The sequence below is a fragment of the Bos javanicus genome, chromosome 10 (genome assembly GCF_032452875.1).
Source record: "Bos javanicus breed banteng chromosome 10, ARS-OSU_banteng_1.0, whole genome shotgun sequence".
Lineage (NCBI taxonomy): Eukaryota > Metazoa > Chordata > Mammalia > Artiodactyla > Bovidae > Bos > Bos javanicus.
Genome location: NC_083877.1, coordinates 12498571 through 12525248, shown reverse-complemented (window position 1 = coordinate 12525248; position 26678 = coordinate 12498571). Strand labels below are relative to the sequence as shown.

The following is a 26678-nucleotide window of genomic DNA, read 5'->3' as shown; positions in this document are numbered from 1 at the left end:
CTACAGAAAAGAATCAAGACCAACGATAACATCACCACATGACAAGGCAGAATGTGCCTGAAGAAATGAGAGACACAGATAAAGGTACTGTGCTAGGATGGACATGGAGGCCTCTGAAAAGTAGGTGAAATCTAGGTAATCTTTGAAGGGGGTAGAGGTTTGACTGCTTGGACACACACTGTTGAATGGATGAACGAACATACAAGGAATGAAACAAAACAGAAACAACCAGTGTGACTATGAAGGGGGCACTGTGCATTTTTTGGACAAATCCGCTCTTTCACTGGGATACAGGAGGTTACAGCACCAAACCCCACAACCCAGCCACCTCACTATTTATTATGTCCGATTCTCACCAGTGAGTTCGGAGAAATATGAGCGGCCAAGCTACCCTTTGGGATGAGTGGTTCTGTTCACAAAAGCAAAGGAGAGACTGACTTTCGCCCCATGAAGCACATGCTTCGTGATTTCTCTTCCATTCAGACTTATTTAAATCAAAGTACTTCTCTATGGTTTCCTCTTCATTGTACATATCAACGTCTTCTACCCTCAGTAGGCACTTCTAACTTTCTGGAGCCCTTCACATGCATTTTCTCACTTGATACTAACTCTATGAAACAGACAAGACTAGTATTGTTGCTATCTTGGCAGATAACAAGACGGAGATGCAGAAGGGGTCTGTGACTTGCCCACACTCACAACAATAGTGCCAGAATTCCCCATCTCCTAATCTCTTTTCAGAGGTTTGTTTTTGTTGTTACTTTTACTAACTCACATGAAGTCAAATTTAGATTTCCTAGTGGCTCTGTTTCAAACTATTGACATTTCAGGTAAATGGATGTAAACGTCTGCCTACATTTCAGTGTGACAGATGGGTCCATATGTGGGTACTGGTACCGGCAATGAGGTGCTTTCAGAGTATCCCCTTATTACACACACATTCCCCCATGAAACTCTAACAACACACCAATCATCCCCCTCTTTCTTCAGCTCCCCCCACCCCACCATCTCCTCATGAAAATTAACCAAAAGGCTGAGGAAACTAAAGACTTCTCTCATACCAGCCAAGCCCCCAACACCTGTGAGGCATCTTGATGAGGATGAGCGACAGGGTCCCTTGCAGCCGCTCACTGACCAGTGGTGAACAGGGCAACCCCTCAGGGGGCCTGTCCTTCTGACCTCCAGTTCCTATCTCCCACCGACACAGCGGGTGATCACACCTCTCCCTTTCTAGATCATCAGAGACACAGTTCCTAAACTGTGCATGTGATATTCTTTCAGACATTCATTCAATAAAGATTTTCTAAATCCCTGGTCTGAGCCATAACGTCACTGAATACAGTCTAGCACCCTGATCCACTCATTTTTCTAGGCTGGAAACCTGAAAGTGTACCCAAATTCCTCCCCTCACAACTCGTGTACAACTGTCAGGCGTAGCTCCTCAAAGTCCTCCAATGTGGCCTCATTCCTGCCTACAATCCCATAACAGCCTCCTGACTCCTGGTCTGTTCTTCTGGTTCATTGTTCACCCCTCAGCCAGAGTGATTTTCTGAGAGAAGGACATCATGTCCCTTCCCTGCACCTTGGGGGCTCAGTGTCCTCAGGGGGGACTCTCCTTAGCTAAGCATATTCTAGCCTTCTGCTTACCTACAGTCCAGTCCTTGCTGATAGCAACACAATGCAAGCCACATTTGTAATTTTAATTTTTTTAGTGGTCACATTTTTAAACAGTAAAATAAACAGGTGAAATTAATTTTAATAATGTACTTTAACTCAATATATCAAAATTATAGTTCAACTTGTAATTAATTTTTAAATGTTAACAAAAAATTTTACCTTTTTTCTCATACATGCGTGCTCAGTTGCTCAATCATGTCCAACTCTTTGAGACTACATGGACTACAGCCTGCCAGGCTCCTCTGCCCAGGGGATTTCCCAGGCAAGAATTACTGGAATGGGTTGCCATTTCCTCCTCCAGGGGATCATCCCAACCCAGAGACTGAACCCACATCTCCTGCACTGGCAGGCAGATTCTTTACCACTGTACCACCTGGGAAGCCCCTTTTTTTCAAAGTAACCCTCTGAAACCCTTTCATACTTACAGCAAATCTCAATTCAGACTAGCCTCACTTTAAGAACTCAGTAGCTAGAAGTGCATTATTAAAATTAGTTTCACCTGCTTTTTTTTTAAAAACTGTTTAAAAACATGCCTTGACATGCATAAAGGCCAGGGGAAGGAGAGAGGGTGAAGCTGCACTGGCCTTTACACACGCCTAGGAGATGCCTATCGGAGAAGGCACCCCACTCCAGTGCTCTTGCCTGGCAAATCCCATGGACGGAGGAGCCTGGTGGGCTGCCATCTATGGGGTCGCACAGAGTCGGCCACGACTGAAGCGACTTAATAGCAGCAGCAGCAAGAGACTCCTATCCCTTCTTCCGTCAGCCAACCCCTGCTTGTCCTTCAAGATTCAGCTAAGCATCACCTCACCTACGAAGCCTTCCTTGACTTTCTGTTGAGATGTCCACTCTCAGCAGTGCTAAATCTCTCAGCACTTAACTATATCATTACACAAGATACAGTAAAGTTTAGTCTTACTTTTCTGTCTTCCCCACTAAGGGGAATTTACCACAGAACTGATAAACCTTAAACCTCAGGGTCCCTCTGCCCCCTACACAAACCGTTCCAAGGCCTCATGTTTAATTTTGTAGCAATGGTTTTATATTCCTTTTCTTAAAGAGTGTCAGACCCCACAAAACCTGGATCAACTCCTGTTCCTCTGACAGGCTGAGCCGCTTGTGGGCTGGAACTGTGCCTTATTTCTGACTGTATCCCCAGTTCCTACACAGGTCTCTGACAAAGAGAGTTCATAAATGTTTGCCAAATAAACAAACATTGGAGTTCTTTAGGGCTTAATCCTAAACTCTCTCTCCCCCTCTCCCTCTCTTTCAGAGTAGCATCAGCTGGTCCTTGATTTTAATAACCATACATTTGTTGGTAATTGACAAGTTTCTACTTCCAGCCCTGACCTTGTTCATAAGCTTTAAGTCCATTTGTGCAACTGCCTCTCAGAGGCATCCACTCGGAGGTGACATAAACCCTCAAACTCATTCCAGGGTGGGAACTTGTCTCCCCGGAACCCGCTCTTCCCATACTCGTCCTTTTCTCACCAGATGGCGCCACCATCCACCCGGCTGCTCAAGCCAAACTCCTTGCCTCCCTCTCACTGGCCCTCCACATCCACAGTACCACCAAGTCCAGGTGATTCTGTCTTCAAAATACCTCTCAAAGATACACACACAAATATATGCTGGGTACCTACAATAACCTCCTAACTGGACTCCCTGCTTCCACCGTCACACACCCACCATTCACTTTGTACACAGCAGTTAGGTAGTGACCTTTTAACTACGATTCCTCATTACATCATTTCCCACTGAACTTCAGATAAAACCCAAACTCCATATGTGAACCACAGGGCCCTGATGAAGCAACTCTCCCCTTACTCACTAAGTATCTGTTGTTGCTATCTAGTTGCTAAACTGTATCCCAGCTCTTTGCAACTCAATGGACTGTGGCCTGCAGGCTCCTCCTTCCATGGGAATCCCCAGGCAAGAATCCTGACCTCTAATTCTTTCCTCTAATGCATCAACGTCTGTCCCTGCTCTGAGTCTTTGCAAATGTTCCCTCATCTTCCCCTATGGAGCATGGGGAAGAAATCCAGAAGAATCCTCATTCTGCTCATGTCTACTTGGACTTCTCCTCCAGGAGGCCTCCCTTGCTCTCCCTGGCTGACGGGGGCCCACTACCTTCACTCTCCATCACATGCACTGCTTATTGTCTTCACAGCACTTTTCATACTCGGAAATATGTTAACTTATTTTACTTGTCTATCATCCATATGCCCACTCCCCCACATTAAAGTATTTTCTGTCAGTTTTATATTTCCAGTTTATTCAGGTGGCAAAGCATCTAGAAGTCATGCTGTTTTTTGTAGAACACCATGATTACCTAAATTCATATTTAATCCCGTCACATACACTAGGGAAAAAAGATTACCCTGTTGTATGAGTAGACACACATCTATAGAAAAAAATAAGTCATTCTAAATGTGTGATCAGATGTTTGAGTTTTTCTGTTAATATCTGCTTGTTTCTTATGATTCATTTTGTCCTCTGCCAGCACCCAGCAGCAGATGAATGCTGAAAGCTTAAGAGAATTTTATGAGGAAAAGAAGCCTTAACACTGAGGACTTGATTCTTGCCGTATTTTCCTGATAACTAGGGGGAAGTCGACTATTATTTAAGAGTTTAGGGAACTCTTGGTGGTCCAGTGGTTAGGACTCCATGCTCTCACTGCCAAGGGCCTGGGTTTGATCCCTGGTTGGGGAACTAAGATCCCACAAGCCGCATGCTGCAGCCAAAAAATGAGAGAGAGAGAGAGAGAGAAACAGAGGAGGGAACCCCTCAGACTACCTAGGGTGAGCGCTTCGGGGGCACAGTGAACTACCTGCAAGCTAGCAAAGGCAGGCCCACAAGGGCAGGAAGGGCGCTGGTGGCTGCTGCTTGTTCACAGCAGACAGCTGGCTGGCTGGCAGCGCAGGCACCAGAATAAATGCCAAACCTGACAAGAAAGGGAAGACTGGTTCCTAAAGAGACACCAGGTTTGTCTGCTTGGGGCTCCTGTTGGTTTCTTCCTGCCAGGAAGAAAATAGCCTGTAGCACACTGAAGAAAGACTGACAGACTTCTTCCTGGGGGTTATGCTCGGGGCAGAATGTGGCTACGGGTTCCAAAGGAGCTGTCTCATTCCCCACATTGCAGATCTTTTCACCACTGGTGCTCTGTGGCAAAGGGCTGTCTCGCCAACCAGCATCTCATGCAGACAGCCCGTTCTTTCTACCTAAGCCTGCAGCTCTCTCTACAAAGAAGAGCCCAACATCCTTCAAGTACAATAAGGCATTTTAGCCAGGTTAGAGCCTCAACTCCAGCTTTCTGCAACTATGCATGGTCAAGGAAGGTCAGATATTTATCATTTGGGACCAGAACAAAGAACACTGATAGCTTCAAACCCAGGTACAAAAGTTTCAGAGCAAGCTAAGTTAGACTGTGTTGATAACTATACAAACATTTACCATTTCTTTACCGGGTTCATAAAAGGCACTCTCAAACCAAGACAATGTTGTCTGAAATATTCTTAGCTTTGATTTTTTTTTTTTTTTTTTGCAGCCAGTGTTAAAAGAAAGACTCTAGTTACTATGTGTCTGTGTTTGATACTACATCATTTTTTTTTTCCTGGAAATATTTTCAAGTGTGAACTCTGACTAGAATCATTCACACACACACACAAAAAAACCCACTTTATTCTAATTCTAGATTATCAGAGCAGAATAAAAAGTGAAAGCTCCTGTAGCTGAGAAACTTCACAGCAGCTCGGTGAATATTTTATTAAAAAATGAATTGTTCTATGCTGATATTACATCTTCAAATTGTTCAGGTAGGAGAACTCTCAGGAAAACACCACAGGGCATTCCTATTTGTTTACTTATCATCTGTGGCTGCTGTCAGGCTACCAGGACAGAGTTGAGTAGTTGTGATAGAGACTATAAGGCCTGCAAAAGCCTAAAATATTTACTGTCTGGCCCTTCTCAGTAAGAGTCTGCCAAACCCTGCCCTAGTTCATCCTATTCACTTTACAGATGAACAGCGTGAGATCTGGAAGAAAAGCAAAATGCCTTTGTAGCACTTTGTACAATGTCCCCTTTATAGTCACTTTGGTCTATGCCTGTCCCTTTTACGGCTTTTCATCTAAGTGCTCAGTAATATAGGTTTATGAAGTTGCACTGACTTGCCCAGGGTAACAGGGAAAGTTATCAGAGGAGACTGGGTTAAAACCCAAATAATGGGCTCATGAACTGGTGACAAGGACCACCAGCTAGTTATGCAACTCTGGCTGAGTTACTTATCTTCTCCAAGCCTCTGAGCTGCAAAATGGCAATCACAATCTATTCTCGCAGAGGTTTTTTTTCTTTTCTTTTTTGGCCATGCCAAGCAACATGCAGGATCTCAGTTCCCCAACCAGAGTCTGAACCTGGGCCATGGTAGTGAAAGCCCAGAATCCTATCCACTAGGCCACCAGAGAACTCCCTTGTTGCAGGGTTCTACTGAAAAGTCGTTGAGGTGATGTACGTATGTCACAGGCCCTCCACAAGTGTGGATGCCTTTCCCTACTCCCTTTTCTCTGTAAACCGGAGACCCTGACCTGTTAGAGGAACAGGCTGTTTCTGTGAGGAAACAACCAAATACTTGCAGAGCTTCTGCTAGGGATGAGGCATTGAGCTTAGCCCTTAGGGAGATACAAAGATTATTTCCCCTATTTAATAGCAATGATGAGCCTAATCCCGTGGCCACACCTCACCCCTGGCTGCCAAGAGAGGAAGGGAGAGGCCCAAGTGTCTTTCCTGTTCCTGGGAGCTGGCTCCCACTGCCCTCTACTTCTCTTTCCCCTGCTTAAACTTCCTGAGCAGTTGTGGCTCTGACTTCTCCCCAACCCTCCTCCTCCTTGACTCCTGACCACTCTGTCTGCCCTTTCCCTACTTCTGACTTCCTTACCTTTGGGGCGTGGCTGACTTGTTAAGCCTAGTTTCCCTGCCTTCTCCAAGTGATGCTCAAAGGGACCCATTAGTCAGGGAAGAGGTGTGAACTGATAGGTCTGTGTGAGTGACATACAAGGCATGCTCATTTATGAGTTAAAGTTTCGTAGGTAAAGTAAGGCAATTTGCAGGGGTGAGTACACACTCTTGCATAAATCACAAAAATGAGTACCAACACAGAAAAGGGAGTAGGGAAAGGAATCCACACTGGTGGAGGGCCTGTGACATACGTACATCATCTCAACAACTTTTCAGTAAAACCCTGCAAGACAGGAGTTCTCTGGTAGCCTAGTGGTTAGGATTCTGGGCTTTCACTGCCATGACCCAGGTTCAGACCCTGGTTGGGGAACTGAGATCCTAATGTTGCTCGGCATGGCCAAAAAAGAACAGAAAAGAAAAACACAGATCAAAGATTGGATTTTCAGAGAATCCTTGAAGAATTCAAACAGAATGGCTTGCCTCAGTCTGTTAGTGAAGGGCAGGTTAATTTACCTCCCTCTAACATGATCACAGGTCTTGGGCAGCCAAACACATACATAATGATATAAGCAAAGGCAGTTACCCCTCTCTCTGGCTATAAGAAACCTGGGGTGAAACTGAAAATTCACATGTTTTCAAAAACCATTTCTAAATAGTTATAGCTTTTTAGTTATTTGAACTAATTTTTAGAAGGCAGCTGTTCGTGCCAGAAAGTCCTGAGTATAGGTTTTCAATTTTAAATAAATACAAATTTACTGTCAAGGACAGCCAGTATTTCAACCTGTTTTTTTAAAATAATGCTGTTAATTAAAATTCATACTGGATCCGTTTTAATAAATAGATAAGAACAGTTGTAATTAGCACTGCTCTCACTGCTTGGCAAAGAGCTGCTACTAAAGACCTTGAACAGTCTTTTAAGTAAGTTACAAATTCTCTTTTGAAATCACAAGTATACTTTACTTGCTTGGCAAGCTTTCTCTAGTTCTGATAAAATGGAAAATTGAGAATTTGCAGAGTTTAAATGAAAACAGAATTACTGTGAAGGGCTGGGAGGAAAGTCAGAGGCATTTTGAAAACTGCTGGTCTAACATACACCAAACCACAGATGCTTTCCCAGAAAAGAGTATCAGGTTTCACAGCCACCTTCAGCAAAGCCTGCCCTGACAGCTTTGTTAGGAGAGAGGCCCCTGTTTGTTTAAAAGAGGTAATGCTCTGAGTCTCCCTTTCTTTTTGAAGCCTCTGGCTTCTTAGAGCAGTCATCTGGGAAGATAGCACTGAATGGGAAGTTAGGATACCACGTTCCCATTCCAGTTTGGAAACTTTCCAGCTATCCAACCTTGGGCAGGATATTTCTCCTTTTGGGGCCACCACACAAATACGCTAATTGAAGGTCAGTTGATCAGACAGATAACCGCTGTGTTGGGCCTGCCAGAACTGAACTCACTTAGACACAGGACATTAACAATGAATGTTAGAGCTAAACAGAACATTTTCATGATTAGTTGGACTCTGTCATTTCCCCCAGAGACGGGAAGGGGTCTGTCCAAGGTCACATAGTTAGAGGGGGCCTTGGATTAGAACCCACATTTCCCAACTCAGTTCCATGCTCTGAACACTGCATGTTATCTCAGAAGTCCTAAAGGAATTACATTTCATTTCTTTTGTACCACGTAGCTCTGAGATGTATTGCTGAGTTTGGTCTCCATCCTGCCCACTCATCAAAATTGTGCTGGATTAAGCAGCTAAGTCCTTCTACTCTTTGCACGCAAAATTCTGCTCACACTACTGGCTTCTCTGAGATCTGAAACAGGCAGGCTATGAGCCAACCTTTGCCCAAACTCACCTTTAGGAGCATGAGAGAAATGAGGTCTGTGTTCCCTAGGGTCCTCTCACTTTTGAGTCTCAAGGAACAAAAAACTTTGGGATGGATGTTTAGAGATCACTTCCCCAGTTAAATCTCACTGTCCAGATTATTGACTCAAGCAATGAATTTAGCAAGAAGGTCCCTCACGGAGGCAGAGAAATTCTTGGAACAGAACTGTGGAGTCAGAAGAAAGCCCCAGAGTTGGAGCTCTCAATATCTGATCTCCAGTCAGCACTGAAACAGAGCTCTACACTCAAGGCTGGCCTGTCAGTGGATGAGAGGAGCTCCCACCTCCAATATTTTAAAAACCAAACAAAGCTCAAATAACCTCCTCCTTCTCAGATCCTAACCAAGCTACCAGCCCCGGCCCACCCAGGTCTGGAATGTGAACAAACAAGATTAATTGAAAGTAAGGGTGCTAGATAAACCCTAAACACCACGCACATGGAAAAGATTATCATTTTTCCCTGCCTGATATCTCCCTGGACATTCCCCAAAGCCCAGCTCAAATGTCATTTCTGAAGACCCAATCCAACCAACCTGGGTTCGTCCTGGCTCCACCACCTATTTTCTCTGTGACATTGAACAAGTGCTTTAACTTCATTAGGCCTCAGTTTCTTCCCCTGCCAATGGGGGATCATAATAATAACCATTTTATGGGATGACTAGGTGTTGACCCAAGGTCATTCTTGCACAAGGCCCAGCATGGCAACTGGCAGAGAATAGGACTCTATAAATATTGAATGAATTGCAAGGGAACCAGAACACTCACTCATCTCTTGAGGTCTGATCCAGCTTTGTTCATTCTTCAGTCCCTGTCTTCCCCCCGACCCTGTTCTTTTGCCCAAAAGGAGCTAAACAAGCCTGAACCAACCTGTTCTTACCTTGCTGAGGTCCCCTAGGGCCATGACCTTGGCCACTGGCCTCTTGTTGAGCTGCTCTTTCACCCAGAGCTCGAGCTGTTGGTTCCACTTCATGGTGAACACATAGAAGGCATAAGCCAGCAGCAGGAGCACGCTCTCCCACCACGCAATGAGGCTATCCAGGAAGAAGAGGATGAGCATCATTAGGTCAAAGATGTAGAAGGTGATGTCTCGGAACAAGGGCCACCAGGTGAGGTTGAGGATCTCCCGGGAGAAGAGGGCACAAGTGCCAATGACAAAGAGGATGTTGAACACCGCAGAGCCCACTATGGTGCCAATGCCCACGTTGCTATGGGAGATGAAGACGCCGATGAGGGAGGTGAAGAGCTCAGGGGCAGAGCCTCCAGCAGCCATGAATGTAGCGCCTGCCACATCCTCAGAGATCTGCAGCTTGTCTGTGATGACGCCCAGGGCAGGCACAAAGTACTCGTCACAAACGATGGCCAAGGCTACAAACACATACATCATGCCAAAGATGTGCAGGACCACCCAGCCCTGCCTCCGCTCCTCCACACTGAACAGGTCTCGGGGGTACTCTGCCTTGGGGTGCAGGTCTGGCTGTCCTGAGGGACTAGGAATCCCTGGGATCACAGCTGTTGTCCAACTAGGGGAGGGGGCAGTGGGTGCAACTGGGGCTGGCTCCACCACCAGGCAGTGGCGGACCTGAATGGTCGGATTTGCCCTAACCCTGGGAGCTGCTGGGGTGCTGGGTGCTTTGGAAGGGTTTTTCAAAAGCCCCCTGAAGGTGGCTGAGGATATTCTGATGATCGGTGCACTGGTTCTGGGCAAGGGATTCCTGACTTTCCAAGCATCAGTAGAAGCTTTGGTTTCTGTTGGGCTGCTGCGTGTCATGGTGCTTATTGTCACTTGCCCCTCAGAGACGGCCGCAGTGTGCTCCAGGACCATTCCTTGGGGTGTTGTCAGATTGTTTTTCCCCACCAACCCCTGGTGGTTGGTTGAGCTATTACTGTCCACTCTTCTGGGGGTAGTTAGGGTCTTCTTTTCTACCACATTTCTTGGAGAAGTCAAGGTGTCTGTTTCTAAGTCACTTAACAGGAAGGTTGGGGTGTTATCAGTTATTCCCTGGAGAGGAGTTGGGGTGGTTTTCTCCACTAGTCTCTTGGATGGGTTGGTCGCCAACATTTTCTTGGTTGCCATAATTTCTCTGTCTTTCACTGTTGTTCTGGGGGTGATGCCATGGCTCCTTGGCATTGTCATGAGTGTGGATGGGGCATAACTGTTTACCATTCTACCAAGTGGGGATGGGGAGTATTTCTCCTCCTTTCCCCTGGATTGAGTTGGGCGGGAGCTCTTTACTTCTCCCCTGGCTGTCAAGCGGGTATAACTATTTACCATTGGTCTGCTTTGAGTGTAGTGATTCAGTACTCCACTGGGTGTGGCTGAGGTGTCTTCCTTAACTTTTCCTGTGCCTGTTGGTGTTGGGCTGTAGTTATTGGGTATCGTTGGAGTGATGCTGGCTGTTCCTCTAGGTGTACTGGGGGTGTTCTTCCTTGCTATGCCAGGTGGTGTTCCATCTCTGCCTGCTGTGGCTTCCGGTGCCCATGCCTCAACCTCCATTTCAGAGCTAGATTTTGAAGTCTCACTGCTCACCATCATCATCTCCTTGTTGGAAAGGTCCCGGCTGGCTACTTTTACAGGGTGTTGGGAAGAGACTGCTGCCCACAGTGTGGGGAGGCCCTGAGGGCTCGTCAGGTACTGGTAGGTGGAACCTATGATCAACATTCCCAATAGGAAGAGGGGGCGACTCCAATGAAGTCGCTTTGGCCAGAGTGACCGCCTCTCCTGTGCCCCCATCCTGATCAGTTTCCCCATGATGGCCAGTTATCCCTGGCTATAGAAGGCCTCTCATTTTGTCCACAGAAAAATGGGGGATGCTCTGGGATTCAGATTAGATATCAGAGAAGATTCCTCCATGAAGTCCAGCCAGGGGGTAACCACAAACCTAGAAAGAAAAAAAAAAAGACAAGGTTATTTGCTCCTAAAAGGACAGCTGGGATCCACCAAACCCTCATCTGGAAGAGAGACTATTCACACAGGAGCCTTTGTTGTGAAAGTAATTGTTTCTGCTGGGAAGAAAAAAAAAAAAAACTATCCTCTGTTCCAGGAGACAATGCTTCCTCATGGGAAAAAGAGCATCTCCAGGTCCTCATGCTGTGTAGGCACGCCAGCAGCCCAGGTTCCTAAGCTGGGTCTACCCAGCCCTCCTTGGGATCCTTGCAAAAGGTCTGCCCACACTTTTCAGGTCCAGCCAGAGTTGCTGAGAGCTCAGTCATCTGTAGCTGGTGCCCCAGGCCACAGATCTTAATTTATCAAAGGCAAAAAGGAAGTAAGGAGATGTAATTTTAAGCTTTAGACAGAGAGAGACAGTAATGGAAAGCAGTTCCAGAGACATCGAGGCTCTATGTGTTTTTACTGGACTGACTTAAAATGATTCCACCATCATTCAGAGGGGACAAAGCCTAAAAGTCAATGTCATAAAGCTTCCCAGACAGCGTGGTGTCATGGGAGGAATACGGGGAATAGAGTCAAAGATTGGATTCCCAGACCTGCTGCTTACTAGCTGCGTCACCCTGGACAGGCTGAACCTCAGCACCTCATCTGTAAAATGGGCATGCTAACATATACTTTGATTATGCAAATATTATCTCTGAAAGGACATCTGGAAAAGAGAAACTAAGGATCCGGGATGAGAGGGAGACTTACTTTTCAGTAAATTCTATTGTTTAGTCTGTTTAACCTTTTTATCATGTGTGTATTACAACTTTTTAAATTTAATTTCATAGAAATAATAATAGTAATAACAATACCTATAAAGGTAAATAGCAATAACAATACCTATGTCACGGGAATGTTGAGATAGCAAAAACACATAAGGTCTATGAAAAGCATTGTACAGAATCGATGCCCCATATGGGTTAATTTCATATAAGGACTCAGAAGGGAAGCATATTTAAGGCCCAGTCAAAGTAAATATTAAATCTCTAATCAATGTCCACAGATTATTACAAAACAATAACTAGAAATGATCAGTTTTGTATATGAAGTAATATATTCAAAATTAAATGAATAACACATAGAATCTTAGGTCATTAAAGGTGGAATGAATTACATTGTTTAATACAACTCCCCATTTGAGACATGAAGAAACTGAGGTCCAGAGAGATGTGACTTGCTCAACATCACACAGCTAGTGAGCAACAGTGCAGATGAGCTTTCTAAGGAACCAGTCTTTCCGGACATACCACTCTAATTAGCAATGCAAATACAGCTGTCTTAAAAAGCAAAAGGAGAATTATGGAATAAATGAATTTCCTTCTTTGTCCTTGATTCCTATAATTGTCTTTCCACCATCTCCCTGTCCACCCTATCCTTTGCCATATATTCAACACTCTGAATCTGCTAAAGAAACTTTGGAGAGTATCTCTTTCTGATGTTATGTAACAGAGATGAGCTGGCACCCCAGCTGGTCCCTCCTACCTAATCACATCATTTACCTTCAAACCTGGACATCTGGGTGTCTTCTCAGTTCTGGAAACTTGTCAGAATCAAGGTCTCAAAGAGTGGGTCTGAAGCTGTACAGCAGAAAACACCCCATTCTCCTGTCCCCTGACCCTATGGAATCCTAATTCAAGGCAGGGTCAGGTGTGAAGGGCGTCTCAGGGGAAGGATATCCAATCCCAGCTAATACCCGCTTCTAAGAAGCTTATCAGGGCATTGTACAAGTTCTCAGTCCCACTGCCTCTACCACAGCCTGCGAGAGTAGACCTTCCACCAGAGACATAGGTGGGTTCTCTGTGGGCCCCTGCATTCAAGTGGGAAATGGTGGGAACGTCTCAAACTTATTTCTAAGCTCTGAGAATGAGCAGGTATCCACGGTTCCCATGCTTAGGGGAGAGACAGATTTGAAAAGACTTAGAAGGCACTCTGGGAACCAAGCGAAAATGTCTAAGGCTTAAAAGATCAGACGACCTCAGTTAGCACCAGGCTCTGTTTGCTACCGTGTGATTCTAAATGTAATTTAAATGTAAATACAGAGATAATAACACCTGTCCTACCTATCTGTAGGGTGGATGTGAGAATCAAAGTTAAAAATAAGGGGGTACCCACTCAATTTTGCTGTGAATCTAAAACTGCTTTAAGAAATAAAATCTATTTTTAAAAGTCAGGGAATGTGGAGGAAATACTTTATAAACTTTAAAGCATTTCACACATAAAAATATTTTATCAGGTCTAAGGGAAATTCTTGGAGGAGAGGGCACTGACACAACACCCCAGTGCAGGCTGGCACATGTTGTCGACTGAAAAAAAATGCACAACCTAAAGGTGGAAAATTGGTACTTCCCTGAAGGTCTGGTGGTTAAGAATCTGCCTGCCAATGCACGGAACACAGGTTCGATCCCTGGTCCTGGAAGATCCCACATGCCAAGGGGCAACTAAGCCTAAGCACCACAAACCACTGAGCCCATGTGCCTAGAGCTTGCACTTCTCAACAAGAGAATCCACTGCAGTGAGAAGCCTGCGAGGTCTACCAGAGAGTAGACCCTGCTTGCTGCAACAAGAGAAAGCCTGCACACAGCAATGAACACCCAATACAGCCATAAAAAATAAATAAATAATTTTTAAGTGGAGAATTAGGTTTTATTTGGGGCATTACTGAGGACTTAAGCCCAGAATACAACCTCTGAGATAGCTCTGAGGGACTGTTCCAAAGAGCTATGGGAAATGCCAGAATAATACAGGAGCTTTTGCAAAACAAACAAACAAACAAAAAAACCAGGTAGTCAAAATCAAAAGATTACTGCCAGTTAAAGAAAAACAGACATCTCAAGTTGAGTTTACCAGTTTTCTATGTATGGAATAGTGCAAGAATCTGGGCTTAATGAAATTATTCCTATGATATGCACCTTACCTATGGTGGTGAGGGCAGCGGCAGAGGCCGATGGCTCGATGGCTATAACATACTTTGTTTACTGATATGGCAAGTGTTATTTTTTGCCCTTAGCACCTCCTCTAGGTCATAAATCTGACCAACATTTAGGAGGCATTTTATGACCAAGTTTGTCCCATGGCACTAGGCCTATAAGGTCAGTTCAGTCACTCAGTCATATCCAACTCTTTGCAACCCCATGGACTGCACCAAGCCAGGCTTCCCTGTCCATCACCAACTCCCAGAGCTTGCTGAAACTCATGTTCATCAAGTTGCTGATGCCATCCAACCATCTCATCCTCTGTCATCCCCTTCTCCTCCTGCTTTCAATCCTTCCCAGCATCAGGGTCTTTTCCAGTGAGTTGGCTCTTCACATCAAATGGCCAAAGTATTGGAGCTTCAGCTTCAGCATCAGTCCTTCCAGTGAATATTCAGGACTGATTTCCTTTAGGATTGACTGGTTTGATTTCCTTGCAGTCCAAGAGACTTTCCAGCATCTTCTCCAACACCACAGTTCAAAAGCATCAATTCTTCGGATCAGGCAAAGATTCTGTTGATAGGTTAATGTGCTAATTTTGGATCAAGCCCTATTGATAATCTAAAATTCTCTGGATTACCCTTGCAGCCCAGTGGTTAGGACTTGGTGCTTTCACTGCCCAGGGCCTGGGTTCAATCCCTGATCAGGGAACTAATATCCCATAAGCCACATGGCATGGCCAAAGTAAATAAATAAATAATTGTTTTTAAACATTCTCTGGATCGTCTATCTTACTAGTCTATTATGATCCAGGAAATATTTTCCCTTGCTGCTTCTTCTCATACCTCGAGTTGCAATATTACAATTATTCTATGCAGAGTTATATATATGATCAGCTGCCTCATGACATTTCATAGTAGTCATAGTGATAATCGCTCAGTCATGTCCAACTTTTTACAACCCCATGGACTGTAGCCCGTCAGACTCCTCTGTTCATGGGATTTTCCAGGCAAGAATACTGCAGTGGCTTACCATTTCCTTCTCCAGAGGATCTTTCCAACCCAGGGATCAAACCCAGATCTCCTGCATTGCAGGCAGATTTGTAGTCTAAGCTACAGGGAAGTTCTTTAGTCACCACTAATTTTATTGGAGGCCTAGTTACATATTGGTTTATGTAAGAGACAACAATCTCAAAAAATAGATAGGATATAAAAATACAGCTAGGATGTTAATAAAATCATAATATAGCAGAGAGAAGCACAAGGAATAAATAATTTGAAAACAACAGGAGATAAAAAATTAAAATAATGAGTGGTAGAACTACTTGTAATCTGGTTGTAATAAGCAATTAAGTCCATGGAGAGCCAGCTAGAGAAGCCAAATTCTGGAGGGATAAGGTAAAACAAAAAAGATAATGTTTTATCTTTGTTTACAAAGGGATACTTTATCAACTCGTTATAGGTCACAGTGTAAGAAGAAAGGTTCTCTGGAAAACAAAGATTTAAAAGCCAGTATACTTCATGAAAAAGTTATAAAATTATAAATCATACTTATCAGTTGATTCAATCCCATGCAATTAATTCTTGTTCATCTGGATGAAGTCCCCAGGTTTTCCATTGGAGTTTTGTAATTTCTTACCCAGTTCAGTAATATAATCCAAAAGTCATCAGAAATTTATATTTGTCAAAAAGTCTTATTTATGAATTTTCTTGGAAACCTTCCTTTTACAGCTGCATCAGAGTAAAACAATTGTCTACAAATGACAAAAGACTTAAAATGGCATGTTTAAAGATTGGATTACAACACAAGAAGAAACTTGGATATTTCTGCAGCATACAACATGTTAAGATAATAACTAGATATGACTGATACTACCAGGATATGTCAAACTTTTAGGAATTCCATATAAACTGAAATATCTATATTAATGACATTTACCCACACAATATAATCCAAGAACATTTATTTCCAATCACTTAACAATACTTCTCAAATAATTTAACACACCAAATAAGCCCAATTAGTTTAATATTCCTCTCTTTGGGATGTCTCAGAGGCCCTCTGAAGCATCTCAAAGTTAGCTGGAAGTCAAAGGAACTTTATTTAGAATTTGACTACAGGAAGTTTGTCAAAATATCAAAAGGTCTTAAAAGCACTTGATCAAACAGGATCATAGGTCACTGTGAAACAATACTTACTTTCCACCCAAAGTGACAAGAAAAGATTTTTAAAACAAATACAGATTATTATGAAAACAAAAAACTTCATAATCTGTTGTCAAAAATAGCTCAACATTCCAGGAAACCTTTGCTCTCTTAACAGAGAGAAAACGAAACACTAATCCTACACTAGCCCACTCTCAATAGCAAAATTTCTTACCTAATTAATTTAATCCAATCCCAGCCTAGCATGTACAAAACTTTTTTCTCAGGGCTTCCTTTTCAAAAACCTTCCACAACTTTTATATTAGTTTATCTTTTATTTTTCTTTTCCATTTAGAAATAATCAGCTTTAGCACAAAACCACTTTCCCCTTAACAAAATGCACTTCCATTCTCCATACCTTTTGCTAAAAATACACACCCTATTTTCCTTGAAGGAAATACTGAAACATTTCCATTATTATTTCTAGTAACTTTAATTACATATTACAATTTTAACCCTTAAGAACCTTGATCTTTAGGGAAAACAATCCCAAAGAAAGGCAATGCCAAAGAATGCTCAAACTATCGCACAATTGTACTCATCTCACACGCTAGTAAAGTAATGCTCAAAATTCTCCAAGCCAGGCTTCAGCAATATGTGAACCGTGAACTTCCTGATGTTCAAGCTGGTTTTAGAAAAGGCAGAGGAACCAGAGACCAAATTGCCAACATCCGCTGGATCATCAAAAAAGAGAGTTCCAGAAAAACATCTATTTCTGCTTTATTGACTATGCTAAAGCCTTTGACTGTGTGGATCACAATAAACTGTGGAAAATTCTGAAAGAGAAGGGAATACTAGACCACCTGAGCTGCCTCTTGAGAAATTTGTATGCAGGTCAGGAAGCAACAGTTAAAACTGGACATGGAACAACAGACTGGTTCCAAATAGGAAAAGTACATCAAGGCTGTACATTGTCACCCTGCTTATTTAACTTCTATGCAGAATACATCATGAGAAATGCTGGGCTGGAAAAAGCACAAGCTGGAATCAAGATTGCCGGGAGAAGTATCAATAACCTCAGATATGCAGATGACACCACCCTTATGGCAGAAAGCGAGGAGGAACTAAAAAGCCTCTTGTTGAAGATGAAAGAGGAGCTGGCTTAAAACTCAACATTCAGAAAACGAAGATCATGGCATCTGGTCCTATCACTTCATGGGAAATAGATGGGGAAACAGTGGAAACAGTGTCAGACTTTATCTTTTTGGGCGCCAAAATCACTGCAGATGGTGACTGCAGCCATGAAATTAAAAGATGCTTACTCCTTGGAAGGAAAGTTATGACCAACCTAGATAGCATATTAAAAAGCAGAGATACTACTTTGCCAACAAAGGTTTGTCTAGTCAAGGCTATGGTTTCTCCTGTGGTCATGTGTGGATGTGAGAGTTGGACTGTGAAGAAAGCTGAGCACCGAAGAATCGATGCTTTTGAACTGTGGTGTTGGAGAAGACTCTTGAGAGTCCCTTGGACTGCAAGGAGATCCAACCAGTCCATTCTGAAGGAGATCAGCCCTGGGATTTCTTTGGAAGGAATGATGCTAAAGCTGAAACTCCAGTACTTTGGCCACCTCATGTGAAGAGTTGACTCATTGGAAAAGACTCTGATGCTGGGAGGGATTGGGGGCAGGAGGAGAAGGGGATGACAGAGGATGAGATGGCTGGATGGCATCACTGACTCAATGGACGTGAGTCTGAGTGAACTCTGGGAGTTGGTGATGGACAGGGAGGCCTGGCGTGGTGCGATTCATGGGGTCGCAAAGAGTTGGACATGACTGAGCGACTGAACTGAACTGAACTGAACAGCAAGTAATTGTATACTTTTTGTCATACCAGCATTTCCTGGTTGGCAAGTTTAGGAATATTCTATCTAAACATAGATCTCCTCATGGCAAAATTTTTTTTCTCAATGTAGTGACATGATTGAGCGACTGATCTGATCTGAGCAACTAACACACACACGTTGACTGTAAGTACACCTGTGTGTGTGTGTTACTCACTCAGTCATGTCTGACTCTGTGACGCCACGGAGTATAGCCTGCCAGGCTCCTCTGCCCATGGAATTCTCCAGGCAAGAATACTGAAGTGGCTTGCCATTCCCTTCACCAGGGGATCTTCTCAATGTAGGGATGGAACCTGGGTCTCCCTCAATGCAGGCAGATTCTTTACCATCTGAGCCATCAGGGAAGCATAGGTATAATAAAAACAAGACATGTCTGTATTGATTAAATCAATAAGCTTAAGATAGCTATAATACCAAACATTAATTTAACTGTGGAAAATTCTTAAAGAGATGGGAATACGAGACCACCTTACCTGCCTCCTAAGAAATCTGTATGCAGGTCAAGAAGCAACAGTTAGAACTGGACATGGAACAATGGACTGGTTCAAAATTGGGAAAGGAGTATGTCAAGGCTCTATACAGTCACTCTGCTTATTATGCCAGGGTAGATGAAGCACAAGCTGGAACCAAGATTGCCAGGAGAAATATCAATAACCTCAGATATGCAGATGACACCACCCTTATTTTAGAAAGCAAAGAGGAACTGAAGAGCCTCTTGATGAAAGTGAAAGAGGAGAGTAAAAAGGCAGGCTTAAAACTCAACATTCAAAAAACAAAGATCATGGCATTCAGTCCCATCACTTCATGACAAATAGATGGGGAAACAATGGAAACAGTGAGAGACTATTTTGGAGGGCTCCAAAACCTGCAGATGGTGACTGCAGCCATGAAATTAAAAGACACTTGCTCCTTAGAAGAAAAGCTATGACCAACATAGACAGCATATTAAAAAGCAGAGACATTACTTTGCTGACAAAGGTCCATCTAGTCAAACCTATGGTTTTTACAGTAGTCATGTATGGATGTAAGAGTTGGACCATAAAGAAAGCTGAGTACCACAGAATTGGTGCTTTTGAACTGTGATATTGGGATAAGACTCTTGAGAGTCCCTTGGACTGCAAGATCAAACGAGTCAATCCTAAAGGAGATCAGTCCTGAATGTTCACTGGAAGGACTGATGCTGAAGCTAAAGCTCTAATACTTTGGCCACCTGATGTGAAGAACTGACTCAATGGAAAAGATCCTGAAGCTGGGAAAGACAGAAAGCAGGAGGAGAAGGGGAAGACAGAAGATGATATCATTGTATGACATCACTGACTCAATGGACGTGAGTTTGAGCAAGCTCTGGGAGTTGCGGATGGACAGGGAAGCCAGACATGCTGCAGTCCACGGATCACAAACAGTCAGACACCACTGAGCGACTGAACTGACTGAATTTAATATTGACTATTTCCTAAATTATGTGAACCTGAAATTTATTCTGGCCAGATTCCTTTTTATTTAGAAATATTTAATTTGTAAGTGCTTACTTTAAAGTCAATTAAATAGAACGCTCATAATTTTATTTTTATAATATTCTCCAGAGGTAGAGACATCTCTCATGTATAATGTACACACAGACATATAAACAGACAAAACCAGAGATCTCATAGCTTCACTTTTTCTTTTTTTCTTTTTTTTGGCTGTGTCACACGACTTGCAGGATCTTAGTTCCCAGACGTGGGATTGAACCCAGGCCCCCTGCAGAGGAAGCTCAGAGTCCTAACCATTTGACCTCCAGGAAATTCACCTCATAGCTTCACTTTAACAAATACAAATCAGGCACTACAATATAAACTTTCTAGTTTATAAATAACAGTTGGAATGAGTTAAATTTGCTCGCTTAAATGACTAAGGCTTTGCTATTTGTGGAACAGATTTTTAAGATTTGTATTTGTGCTCAACAAACTCTTAGAGAAGCTATAAATTAGATTTTGGGTAATGGAGTCTTTCCAGTGGTTTGAGTTTTAAAAAATCTTTTTCCTTTTGGTTTCAGATCCTACCTGATTGAGCTAATTAGGCTCCTCAGTCTTTGAGGCTGTATTTACATTTGTGCTTTGTAGAGATCTGGAAGGGAAAGACAGTTGCTTCTAATTCCCCCAAAGAAGTGGTCTGCCACCTAAGTGATATTAAAATATTAATTTGCCCAACTATATTCTCTTTAATTTCTTTCTATATATATATGTATATACTGTATATCAAGAAGATTTCCAACTAAACTGAAAATCAAAAGTGCTATGTTCTAGAACTTAGCTCAATTTATCATGCCTTCAAAAGTTTGTACAAGGCATTTAACAAAGGTCTTCTGTCTGAGTGTACAGGTTAAACCCAGAGCAAAAAAACAAATCTCTATTATTATTTTTAATAGCCCCTGAATATCAACTCCCAGCTTCTACTTTATATAGTGCAAACTCAGGTAACCCTATTTGTTTCCTTTAGCATATTTAGTTAATATTGTCTGACAAGCAGATTTATATGCCCTATCTTATAATACCAGGCAGGGGAAGCATTCCCCAGTAAGATACAATGTCTACCCCACAACATAATTAGGCAAAAGAGATATAAGCATCTTCAGTTCAGTTCTGTTCAGTCACGTCTGACTCTTTGCGACCCCATGAATCGCACCATGCCAGGCCTCCCTGTCCATCACCAATTCCCAGAGTTCACTCAGACTCACGTCCATCGAGTCAGCGATGCCATCCAGCCATCTCATCCTCTGTCGTCCCCTTCTCCTCCTGCCCCCAATCCCTCCCAGCATCAGAGTCTTTTCCAATGAGTCAACTCTTCACATGAGGTGGCCAAAGTATTGGAGTTTCAGCTTTAGCATCATTCCTTCCAAAGAAATCCCAGAGCTGATCTCCTTCAGAATGCACTGGTTGGATCTCCTTGCAGTCCAAGGGACTCTCAAGAGTCTTCTCCAACACCACAGTTCAAAAGCATCAATTCTTCGGCACTCAGCCTTCTTCACAGTCCAACTCTCACATCCATACATGACCACAGGAAAAACCATAGCCTTGACTAGACGAACCTTTGTTGGCAAAGTAATGTCTCTGCTTTTGAATATGCTATCTAGGTTGGTCATAACTTTCCTTCCAAGGAGTAAGCGTCTTTTAATTTCATGGCTGCAGTCAGCATCTGTAGTGATTTTGGACCCCCCAAAATAAAGTCTGACACTGTTTCCACTGTTTCCCCATCTATTTCCAATGAAGTGATGGGACCAGATGCCATGATCTTCATTTTCTGAATGTTGAGCTTTAAGCCAACTTTTTCACTCTCCACTTTTACTTTCACCAAGAGGCTTTTTAGTTCCTCTTCACTTTCTGCCATAAGGGTGGTGTCATCTGCATATCTGAGGTTATTGATATTTCTCCCGGCAATCTTGATTCCAGCTTGTGCTTCTTCCAGCCCAGCATTTCTCATGATGTACTCTGCATAGAAGTTAAATAAGCAGGGTGACAATGTACAGCCTTGACGTACTCCTTTTCCTATTTGGAACCAGTCTGTTGTTCCCTGTCCAGTTCTAACTGTTGCTTCCTGACCTGCATACAAATTTCTCAAGAGGCAGGTCAGGTGGTCTGGTATTCCCATCTCTTTCAGAATTTTCCACAGTTTATTGTGATCCACACAGTCAAAGGCTTTGGCATAGTCTAAGGAAAGTTATGACCAACCTAGATAGCATATTCAAAAGCAGAGACATTACTTTGCCAACAAAGGTCCATCTAGTCAAGGCTATGGCTTTTCCTGTGGTCATGTATGGATGTGAGAGTTGGACTCTGAAGAAGGCTGAGCACTGAAGAATTGATGCTTTTGAACTGTGGTGTTGGAGAAGACTCTTGAGAGTCTCTTGGACTACAAAGAGGTCCAACCAGTCCATTCTGAAGGAGATCAGCCCTGGGATTTCTTTGGAAGGAATGATGCTAAAGCTGAAACTCCAGTACTTTGGCCACCTCATGTGAAGAGTTGACTCATTGGAAAAGACTCTGATGCTGGGAGGGATTGGGGGCAGGAGGAGAAGGGGACGACAGAGGATGAGATGGCTGGATGGCATCACTGACTCGATGGATGTGAGTCTGAGTGAACTCCGGGAGTTGGTGATGGACAGGGAGGCCTGGCGTGGTGCAATTCATGGGGTCGAAAAGAGTTGGACATGACTGAGTGACTGAACTGAACTGAATTGAACTGAAAGCTTATTTAAATATACCAATTTTTATAAGCTTTATTTCAAATCAACTTTAGTTCCCATTAGGACCCCATCAATAAGCCTTGGCGTTACAAGGAGTCCTAGGAACTTTCCTGTCTTTTTATCCCCTAATCATTTTATATATTTTTGTATAAAAGACTCTGGGGTCCCCATGGAGGGACTGAGGGACCAGGCCCTTTCGCCAATCTTTTAACTTTATTAATTGGCCTATTGCCCCAAGTAATTGTTGGCCAGGTAGCTCAGTATAATCTTCTTCCAGACTTTTAAATAAATATATATTGAAAATCAAGAGCCAGCAAATATATACATATTCAGTACATATATCTCCCAGTATTTAAACTGGGATGGGGCCTTCTAACATTAGGGACCAATATGAGGTTGCTCTGGCCCATCCAACCCTAGGTAGTATTGTATCAAAACCTTCTGTTTTAATCCTATTAATGTCCATTTTATTTACCCCATTTCTTAATAACCATCTAAAGATTTCTTTATCCTTTTGGGATGAGTTCATTTAAAAATTCCACCTTGTTGGAAAGAAGTCTCTAGACTTTCCCTTCAGTTTTCCCTTATTTCCATATTAATCAACCTAATTAGCATTAATTATCATAATGTTTATTATTAGGACCTGTAAGACCCATTATGGAGAAGTCAGTGGCACCCCACTCCAGTATCCTTGCCTGGAGAATCCCATGGACAGAGGACCTGGTGGGCTGTAGTCCATGGGGTCGCAAAGAGTCGGACACAACTGAGCGACTTCCCTTTCACTTTTCACTTTCATGCACTGGAGAAGGAAATGGCAACCCACTCCAGTGTTCTTGCCTGGAGAATCCCAGGGACGGGGGAGCCTGGTGGGCTGCCGTCTATGGGGTCGCACAGAGTCGGACACGACTGAAATGACTTAGCAGCAGCAGCAGCAGCAGCAGCAGCAGCAGCAGCAGCAGCAAAACCCATTGAGGGGAAGCAGAAACCACAAATAAGGCTTCCCAAACTGGTTTATTTGTTTTAAATAAGGGAGCATTAGATTAACCATTATATATATGTTTTTTTTTCCACCTTATAATCTGTTTTTTTCATAGGTACCAATAAAACAGCTGGTTATAATGAGAGTTCTCTAAAAATTTTGCCAATTGAGAAGCTTTTTCAGTTGAGAAGATCCACTGTCTGGCTACTGATGAGTAGTGTCTTAACAGTGACTCAAACCAGTAAGACGCCAAGAGGCATCCCCATAACAGAGTGCAAAAGATGTAGACTCCACAAAATCTAGAAAGTTTAGTCCCCAAAACAGTCTAAGAAGTAAAGGGCCTGTAAAGCCACTGCACAGGTGGATGCCATGAAGGTTGAGGTGACAAAGGCCCCTTCTGGGCTGGGCCCCTTATGACATATTTCCCTGAGAGTTGGCACAGTCAGACTAAAAAGACCAAACAACAAGCAAACTGCTCAGAATTCCAGTCTATTCAACCAGCTATCAAATGAAAACCATATGTGTACCTTCCAGATGACAGAGACCAAGCTCTCAACATACACACCCTCCACTAAGAATATCAGGCAGCACATTCACATCTCAAAGACACAGAGAGAGAACTGCAAATTCTCCCTAGAAGGGTTTTTGTTTCTTTAAGGTCAGAATTCTGAAAAAAGAAACAAATTTATCAAGCTGGATGTCTCTAACTTAATTGCGTATACAATAAAGAGCCCCATAGTGGCCATTTTCAGAGAGATTTCTTTTAATTCCCAATTATGTGAGTACTTGTTTGCATATTCATAAGTTTATATATACATAAACCTGGCTTGAGTATTATTGGAAGCTGGCTTTCTGACTCCCCTCGTTTAGGAAACATGTTAGGCCACCTAGCAAGAACACTGAAGTGAGTTGCCATGCCCTCCTCCAGGGGATCTTCCTGACCCAGGGACCAAACCCATGTCTCTTATGTCTCCTGTGTTGACAGGTGGGTTCTTTACCACCTGGAAAGCCCATCTAGATAAATCAGTATCTCTCAACTAAGCAACTCCTAGTATCTTTCAACAAGGCTCCCCTTGTATTTTTTCAAATGGGTAGCTAGGTTGTACCTGTTGCACACTGCCAATTAAAGCTCAGGAGTATCAACCAACAATCAGGAGATCCAAGAACCAAAAAGAGACTCTCCCAAATTCATACGGACCCTCCAAGGAGGTGAATGGGCCCAAGAGGCCTCTGTTGGTGCCAAGGCTCTGGTTCCTCACAAAGTTCAGGCAAAGGAGGGAAGTCTGGGTCCCTTTATGGTCATCCAAAGTGTTGACTGAAGGAAAAAAAAAAAAAGCACAACCTAAAAGTTGAGAATTATATTTTATTTGGGGAATTACTAAGCACTGAAGCCCAGGATACAATCTCTCAGATAGTTTTGAGGGGCTGTTCTGAAGAGGTAAGGGAGGAGTCAGGATATATAGAAGTGTTTGTAAAAAACCCAGAGAATTGAACATCAAACAATTACTGCTAGTTAAAAGAAAACCAGACATCTCAAGCTAATGAGTTCAGTGCTTTTCTAGGTATGGAAAGATGCAAGCATTTGAGCTTAATGAAAGTATTCCTTGATACGCACCTTAACTGTCTAGGGGCAGTAGCCTGTTTATCTCCATTCTGAGTTCCCCTCGGGACGCATCATTGGGTGGGAGTTGGGGAGGGCAGCTGTGGCGGCTAATGGTTTGATGACCACAACATCTTTTGCTTATTGATACAGCAGGCAACATTCTTTGTCCACGATCCCAAAAATACTTAAGTTGTGCATCCAGCTCATGGTTGGAGCTGGCTGAAGTGGGAGTGGAGCAAAGAAATGGGAGGGAGGGGGTGTTTTATGATCCTAACCACTCACCTGGAGACCATTTCAATCATTCCAGTAACTGCCTGATACTGACTGACTATTCCTCTCTCCCATCCCTTTCCCCACAAGACACAAGGAGGAAATGATACTTTGATTACTTCCATCTGAAATAGCAGGTAATCCCTCACAGCCTCATCCCTGTCCTACTTCACCCTGAGCGAAGGTACCCAGCTCCCTCTGCTGCAACACACAGCTCACTTCATCTCTGGGTGTCCAGGGGTCATTCTGGATGTTGGAAGCATGAGTAGAGAGGCTGACCTCTGCTTGTTACCACACTGTTGCCTCTTAGATGCTACAAGCAAAACCAGGTCTAGTTACTTCCCTTCTCATACTAACAAATACAGTCACAGTTTGATTCAAAAAGATGGGAAAAAAGGAACCCAATTCATGAGGTGGAATTGTGAGTGATCTTTTTTCTTCTAGAATAATGCCTCTATTTTTACAGTGTTATTTGTGCAGTATAGAAAATTCAGGACAAGACTTCATTGGCAGTCCAGTGGTTAAGACTCTGTGCTTCCACTGCAGGGGGCACGGGTTAATCCCTGGTCGGGCAACCAAGATCCTGGTGGCCACCACAAGGCGTGGGAATAAAAGAAGGAAAATTAAGGAGAGAAACAAATACTCAAAAATAATTCCTTTCTGTTACACACTCTTAACTGTTACCAAGGAGTTCTTTCTAGTATCTCCAGCCCAACTATTGGGGGTAAACCTGGTTCTTCTGTCTTGTTCCTATGGGATTGTGGCACACCTGAACATCAACAGGCTGTAGAAAAGTGTGCTGCTCAACCAAGAGTGGAAGCCTTGTCTGTACTAGTGTGATTTAGGCAAGAATTTAACTTCTCAATGACTGTAAACTTATGCTGTAAAAGGGGAGTGATAATGATACCACTTGCTTGGTAAATTTGTAAGAATTAAGTAATAGTAACATAAATGTTAGGCTTCCCAGGTGGCACTAGTGGTAAAGAACCCACCGCCATTGCAGGGCAAGTAAAAGACGAGGGTTTGATCCCTGGATTGAGAAGACCCCCAGGATGAGGGCATAGCAACCCACTCCAGTATACTTGCCTGGAGAATCCCATGGACAGAGGAGCCTGGCAGGCTACAGGCCATAGTGTCACAAAGAATCAGACACAACTGAAGCAACTTAGCACATACACACAACATAAATATTAATATGTAAAACATATTAAAAGTGCCTGAT

At 43.2% G+C, this 26678-nt stretch overlaps 1 protein-coding gene across 5 annotated transcripts in view; it reads right to left on the bottom strand.

Annotated features, from left to right (window-relative positions):
• Positions 1–26678, bottom strand: part of SLC24A1 (solute carrier family 24 member 1) — a 53974-nt gene that overhangs the window by 17553 nt on the left and 9743 nt on the right. For all 5 annotated transcript variants that reach the window (XM_061430105.1, XM_061430109.1, XM_061430107.1 and 2 more), the window contains one exon: positions 9376–11377. In XM_061430105.1, the coding sequence (XP_061286089.1) occupies positions 9376–11247 (1872 nt within the window). In that variant the 5' untranslated portion in view covers positions 11248–11377. The remainder of the gene's footprint in view (positions 1–9375; positions 11378–26678) is intronic.